The sequence below is a fragment of the Acyrthosiphon pisum genome, chromosome A2 (assembly GCF_005508785.2).
Source record: "Acyrthosiphon pisum isolate AL4f chromosome A2, pea_aphid_22Mar2018_4r6ur, whole genome shotgun sequence".
Taxonomy (NCBI): Eukaryota; Metazoa; Arthropoda; class Insecta; order Hemiptera; family Aphididae; genus Acyrthosiphon; species Acyrthosiphon pisum.
Window position 1 is genome coordinate 71,743,991 of NC_042495.1, and position 7,484 is coordinate 71,751,474.

The 7,484-nt window shown below is 28.5% G+C and overlaps 1 protein-coding gene across 2 annotated transcripts; it reads left to right on the forward strand.

Moving 5' to 3' along the window:
* The first annotated feature begins 2,139 nt into the window (after positions 1-2,139).
* LOC100166383 (integrator complex subunit 5) lies at positions 2,140-6,523 on the forward strand. 2 transcript variants are annotated; one of them, XM_008188594.3, is made up of 15 exons: positions 2,140-2,374; positions 2,551-2,772; positions 2,919-3,087; positions 3,180-3,350; positions 3,444-3,580; positions 3,657-3,749; positions 3,824-3,950; positions 4,028-4,237; positions 4,316-4,474; positions 4,535-4,736; positions 4,825-5,078; positions 5,140-5,360; positions 5,436-5,711; positions 5,778-6,083; positions 6,169-6,523. In XM_008188594.3, exons 2-15 carry the CDS (start codon positions 2,554-2,556, stop codon positions 6,400-6,402), a joined length of 2,778 nt encoding a protein of 925 aa, XP_008186816.1. In that variant the 5' UTR covers positions 2,140-2,374; positions 2,551-2,553; the 3' UTR covers positions 6,403-6,523. The 2 variants fall into 2 exon arrangements, with proteins under 2 accessions (XP_008186816.1, XP_003240695.1); XM_003240647.4 differs by having other exon boundaries at positions 2,140-2,370.
* Positions 6,524-7,484: the final 961 nt, after the last annotated feature.

A 7,484-nucleotide genomic window follows, 5' to 3' on the forward strand; every position in this document is an offset into this window, starting at 1 on the left:
TTCAAAAACGAATAACTGCAGATACATTAAAATTTTACTGAATGTTTATATTAGCATTTCCTGTACACCATACAATTTTGAAAATATTTTGACTCTTTTTGAGCTGTTTACGGACATTCTCAGTTTTAAATTTTTTTAGTTTTTTTTTCTATAAATATCAATAAAGTTTTATCTGTTGGGCCAAAAAGTGTATAAATTTAATACAAAGCTCCTGATATATTGTTACAATATCAGTTGAAAAATATTAAAAATACATAGGCATAATTTTTTTTTATAAGCATTTAAAGATCAAATTTTGACAAAATTTATCAAATTTTAATTTGAAAAATTATTTCAAATTTCAATATTATCCAAAATGTCTTTCTCAGAACCAAGTATAATCAAATCATTTAATCGGGAACTGGTCATAGTTGTTCTTAAATGGTTTTTGATTATTTTTAGTTTGCTGAAACATCGTTCATTTGAAGCTGTGATAACTGGTCCACAAAGTTCATTAGCCATAGAAATTATATAGTCCTTAATTAATTGGCTACATTCATACGTTAACCAATGATTTAACATTTTAAGTTTGCAGCCTTAATATATTTATGTCACATAACGCGCAATTGAAATCTGTTACATTAGACATGTCACAGTTTTTCAGAAATAAAGCAAATGCTTTTTCTACATATTTTATTGCTATAGTGTTATATTTGAACTTATAGGCACTGATAATACTTTAAAAAGTGGTTGAATACAAACCAGCTGACAAGATTTCAAATTTTTTGTTGACAAACTGATTAATGTGTCTAGAACATGAAGAAATTCTTTTCTGTAAAAGTTTTCATAAGTTAAGTTTACATGTGATTGTGGATTTGAATCAATTTTTTTTTGGTTTTAATCAAAATCAATATATAGTTTTAGATAAAATGATATGCAATGGCTATAAGTTCATTTATCAGCTACCAATTAATATCGGCGTGTCTACTATATTAAGATCTTTGCCCTTTGGTCTCCGATGTTTCAGTCAATATTTTCATTTGGTACATTATATGGTCCATGAAGTACATACAAATGATAAAATCAATTGATAAACAGTTCTTCTCAAGTCATAATGCTTGTACTCTAGTTTTTTATATCAATATTTGATTTTGTAGATATTTCATGTAAAACTGAAACAATGCCTTCAAAAAACAGCCAAACGGCCTGTAGAGATTCTGCCCTTGCAGTCCACCTAGTCTTGGACAAAAAACGAAGCTTTCAATTTTTGATAGAGTTTTATTTAAAGTAAAACTTCGTTTAGTACTTGAAGAGAAAAATACATACAAACTTTCTAAAACGAAAAATAGCTCACAAAATATAATACTTTGCTTATTTACATATTTTAGGTTTATTTAGCCCGTATAATACAAAAAATGTGAAATGTAGATATTAATTTTAGCTGGGGGGGACATGGGAAAAAAATTATTACGCTGGCCCATCAAGCTTAAAATAGAACCAACATATTTTTCCACTTTATTTTATTTTATTATTTTTTTTATTCATATTTTTTTTTTGTATTTTTATATTTTATACATATTTTTTTGGTTTTTGACAATGTGAATGTGCCGACTGAAATATTAGGTTAAATAAGTGAGGGGTCGTGACGACCCCTTAAACCCCCTCTTTCTCCGGCCCTGATTATACAAGTATATAGAACCTTAGACAATATGACAAAGGCGGTAGTGGCGTTGGTACATAAATAATATTGATATATATTAGATAATTATGTATTATTTATGCGTAGACAGGAATTTTCGTTGGGGGAGATATATAATCCCATCGAGGATAAACACTGGCATCAAAAATAATACTGCGTTTAGCGTTGAGTATATTTCACGGACCAAGATATATTAATATATTATCTTTAGTCCGTGCACGATTAAAGATATATATCTTTAATCGTGGTCCGTGGTATATTTTACTTATTATTATCAAATAGCATAGTATTTGTTGTTATCTTTAATCGTGGTTCTAACCAGTTCAAATAACACCGTGATTATGGTCAATTTCATAGACCTTATACTAGTAAGTCAATGGTTAATTTATGGTTCAGAATTTCCGATATCTGTTATCAAGACATAATACATTTAAATGATAAAAAATAAAACAATATTATAACAATATTATGAATTAATAGTAAGTGGTATATTATACTAACTTGTTACTATAGCACAAACTATGAGAAATTAAAAATAAAATTATAAAATCTTCGTAGTCTGAGACTATACTAGTAATATAAATCTAGTTGGTAATTACAATTTACAAACATAAATTATAATCTGATTGTCAAGACTTGTTGTGTTGTTATGCACCAGTATATTATGAACTAAAGCTGTACATTTCAAAGTAGTAAGTTAGTTATTTTATTTGTTTAAATATTATAAAAATTACAAATGTCATTACTTTGAAGACGGTAGAACATAAATTATTTATGAAGTACCATTGTATTCAAATATTATGATTTGTATTTCTCAATTTAATATTATATGTTTTAACACATTTTTATGTCCCTTTTATTTCATACATTAGATCATGATGGAGATGAAGAAACATCAAGAAGATCAGTTTACTAAACTAGCAGTGTTTCTCAGTGAAACGAAACAACCCTTCATCAATGTTCAAACGGCTCAGATTACTTGTGCAATAGAATTACTCAAAGTACTGCCAGCTGCGCAGGATGCTGTTTTTGAGTATTATGCAAAGTTTTTTGACTATGCCATTTCTACATATTTGAAACAACTTAAAGTTCAGGTATTATATTATGGTATTGAGGTATTATGTTTATGTTCATTGTAAATAATGGTTAGGCTTAATTGTCTAGAACAATAGCTCTTAAAAATTATAATTTTTCTGTATAACATCATTGCTAGTTAACTGATAAAAACATTTTCATACAGCCGTCGTGGGTTGAATCATCTAGTACATCATCACGGCTTGAACCTCTAACTATACCACCAGAAATCATTGAAAATGTGACCAATATAAGAGATGTTCTTTTGCGACTAGTTGAAGAAGATCACTTGGTTTGGGCTCCTGTTGTTTTGCATTGGTCTTATAAGTTGTTAGGTAAATATTAAATCTATAATATATTACTGATAAAACAATTTTCTTCATGAATATAAAGTAATAAAATGTAATTACAATTATTAATTTCATAGGAAAAGTATCTAAACATTACAATATGCATGAATTTGCTAGAATGCCTTTGGGAGATATGCTTCGATTTTGGTCTCAATGTTCAGTTGCTTATATTCTAGTAGATATTAATAACAAGACAATTGCTAAAATGATGAAAGCAGAGGGAGAACAGTCTGTTGATTCCATGATTGGTAATCATTTATAAAATGTTTTTTAATCTATTATAAGTTATAAAAATTATTATTCTTAAAATGAATAATTCAATAGGTAATTGTTTTTTTTAGAAACCATGTTAGGGTATAAAAGTTCAAGTTTTGAATGGGTATTAGCTCAAATTGGTGATAGTTTCCCGTCATTAGTCATTAAAGATATGTTACTATGTGGTATTAAAGAGATGTGCATAACTAAAAAGTTCAAACATGTGAGTTAATTAATTATTTTATACTATTTTAACATAATTAATATGTAATACATCAAATAAATATTTATTTGTTCAGACTGAAAAGCTAAATTCTTTTATTAGAATTCTTGATCACCTTTCGATAACATACTTCAACAACATAAAAGATGTTGTGTTCAAATTATTCAAGGTTTGTAAACACTATAGACAATTGAATTTTAATATTAAACTAATTTAAAATCAAATAATTGTTGAATTATATAGTTAAGTCTTGGTGAAGAACATCAAAAAATGACTATTGAAAATATTGCTATAGTTCCTTTCCTTTTGCATATGGCCATGTGTTCCTCAACATTACTCAAGTCAATGTTGTGTGAAAATTTAACTCAAAGTATAGTTAATTAAGTATAGTAAAGTAAAATAAAGTAAACTTCTGTTGATTTTTAATTATTCAATAAATTGTTTCAGTCACTCCAGAGGTACTAAATAAATTATTGCCGTTATATCCACAGTGGAAAAAATATTTTGATGAACAATGTAGTTTATTGGATATTATGGTACAAGTATTGTTGAATGCAGATCGAGGAATTAAGCATGTTTTAAATTTAATATTTCAATTAATTGATTGTGATGATCCAAAATTAAAAATTCTAAAAACTGGTGCCCAGACATTATTTGGTAAATGAGATAGATTAATAATAATTACTACTGTATTAAATGAACTAATTCAAATCATTATTTGTGTTTTATATAAAGAACTGTTTCTTGCTGAACTTGAATATTCACTGAGAACAAATCGCACTACACCTCCCATAGTCAAAGCACTAGTAACAAACTTACATTCAATCAAATTATATTTACTATCAACAAATATAAATGTTGCTCAGCCGGCTGGAAGACTCCTAAGTTGTATTGGTTAGTAATCCTAATATGGTTCTAAACTATAATTAATATTAAAATATTTTTTCATTTTAGCGATTAGGGACCAAGAGTGTTTGTTACCATACATAGCAACAATGTTAATTGAATGTGAAAATAGCACACAACTGGAGACGTTAGTAGAAATTCTATCGTTTGGTGTCAACATGGCTCATTTTGATGGAGGCTTAGTTTACGCTCTGGTTAAAACCGATGTTTCTTTATCCAATGTTTGGAGTAATATAAATACTTTACTGAGGTATATTTATTATTTATAGTATAATTATTGTATCATACCAATATGCCAGTATATCACCTAACTGTTATATAATTAACTTTGATTTAAGTTTGGAATCTGATCCACCCGAGGGTATTTCACTATATGGTGTTTCATTGGCTGTAGTATCTCATTTGGACAAAATATGTCGATCAATGATTGAATGTTGTCATAGTGGTGACATGCATTCTGCTCATTTGTTGTCATCAATATTATCTAAAATTGCCACAAAGTTATGCATGAAAGAAATGTCTGTACCTAAAGTTTTATATTGTGTAAAAGCAGCTGTATTATATTTCTTTACTTGTCTATTTAAAGAAAAAGGTTTGTTTACATATTCTTGTCATATTTTGTTATTTTTAACTTTAATACATTTTTATTGCAGATGAGATGTTCAAGCTGAAAGCATGTCTTCGAATGAATAAATTTGTCAATACCGTTAGTTATCGGTCGTCAATAGCTAGAACAGCTGCCATGAAATATATTTTGGATGGTGTTCTGAAGGAACCATTTTCATTGTTATTTGTCATGCCTGATAATCGACGTAATGATTATATTATTCAGCCGCTTGAAAGAACTTCATTAATGGGATCATTCTTTCAACAGGTATACAATTATAATTGTTAAAATTTAAAATTGAATAATGATTGTATAAATACTGTTTCTTTTTTAACTGTAAAGGAATTCAATTTAATGTTTGGTGAAGAAATAAGTATTAAATTTGATAAAGATGAATTACATCCAAAATATAAAACACCTGTTTTTGATGCTAAAAGTGTACGTTTCAATGAACAGCGTCTTGTTTCATTTTTACGTTCTTGCTATTCGTCTGATGAATGTTATTCATTTGAACCAACATTGGACACAGTAGTATCTTTAGCACTATTAGTTGTTCAGTTTGTATCACCAGATGTAATGTACAACGGTTTGCCCTGGCCTGATGAAGATTTTACAAAAGTAAAATAATGAACATTTGTAGTATTGGAAATAATTGATAATACATTTTTTTTTTAAACTCTTTAGGTCACTATAGAAAGAGATGTTCATATTTACCACACAATCACTACTAAACCAATACTCTGGACAATACTTGGAATATTGGCCGGTCATCGCCCGGCACTTTGCTATTGTTCAGTCCTGTTACGAGCAGTCTGTGCATGTTTGATAAATCATTGGGGAGCAGTGAACCATACTAAGGGAAAGTCAAAGGATAATCGACAATTATTGGATGATACTGTGAAGCTATTAAACACTATGTCTCTAGGTCAGCTTTTACCTAAACCATTAGACGTCTTGGGTGTTATCGTTCCAGAACTCACACCACAACAAGTAAATAATTTTTACTATTTTTATGAGTAAATATTATTATGTTCATTGATATCATAAAAGAATAAAATATTGTTTGAAACCATAGATACTGATAGTGTTACGGGATTGCGTTTGGACATACACTAGAGATCATATTCCAGCACCAGCTCTTTTTCTACGAAATAATATTGGTGGTATGTGGAGGGACACAACGACGGTCGCTGTGCCAAAACCATACTCGGATTCTTTAAGGCTCACTATGATTGAAAATATATCACAATTCGGTGATTTATATGCCAGACTATTTACAAATAATAAACAACAATCTATGGAAACATAATACGTTACAATATTATATCAAATTAAACATTTGTACATTATGTATATCTATATTATATAAAAGCTATTTTACTTGTCAAATATCTATGATTAATAAACATATAGTTTTTATATTGCACATATTTCTATAGTTTCAATTGTACATATTGTGTTTAACGTAATCTTTAAAGGGTACCACCATTATTAAAAAAAGCAGGTAAGTGGATGTCGTTCTGCTGTACAGTAGATTACAAGTGGGTCATTGTATAATGGTTGTATTAAATTTGAATTCAATGATATAATATCATTGTATAAGAAAAACGATTCTGAGCGGAGACGGTTTGTCAGTCTGGATATTTTATATTGTTATTATTTATTTTATCATGTAGGTAATCAATTTGAACTAATATTAAAATATTATAATTTTTTATTCGTTTCTATGGTGATAATTATTATGGCTTTATATAATTTGTCAGCCGTCAGGTCTTCCTGGTTGATATACTGTAATATGTAGGTAGGTATATCATTCTATGCAAGTTATAAAAATAAATTGGGCTTTTACAAGTAGAAAATTTGTCTTGCCTTCCTAAAAATATTATTAGTTGCCTTTAACCAGCTATAGGTTTATTCCCATGGAAAAGATTCTGAGTAAATACTCAAATACATTTTTTTTAAGTATTTAAGATACTACTCAAATACTTTAGTTGTAAAGTATTTAAAATACTACCATTGGCGCAACTAGGGGGGGTGCTTTGGGTCCTTAGCACCATTGGCGTATTAAGGAATTTTGATAGGGGGGGGGGGGATGAAATATATAATAATAGGTACACTCAATAAATACGAATATAATATACATTTTTAAAATCCTCTAACTTGTTGAGTTTAGTGTGGATCAAGGTGAAATAAGAATCAACACAAATTTTATAGTATCTAAATGCATTTATTATAAATTCATACTAACGACAATCCCGTGTTTAATATGATAAACAAAAAAAATAGTAATAATACAAAATCCTGTTTTCTATTTTTTTGGATGCTCAGTTCATCGATAAACTTATCTGGCATGATTATTGTATTGACCGGTGACATGCAAATAAAGCCAAT

What these genes read in the sequence shown, in the direction of transcription:
- LOC100166383 (XM_008188594.3), top strand. Translation starts at nt 2,554, where the DNA reads ATGATGGAGATGAAGAAACATCAAGAAGATCAGTTTACTAAACTAGCA. An exon ending in GTGTGAAAATTTAACTCAAA is followed by an intron (nt 3,951 to 4,027) that starts GTATAGTTAATT and finishes AAATTGTTTCAG; the next exon opens with TCACTCCAGAGGTACTAAAT. An exon ending in TGGTGCCCAGACATTATTTG is followed by an intron (nt 4,238 to 4,315) that starts GTAAATGAGATA and finishes TTTTATATAAAG; the next exon opens with AACTGTTTCTTGCTGAACTT.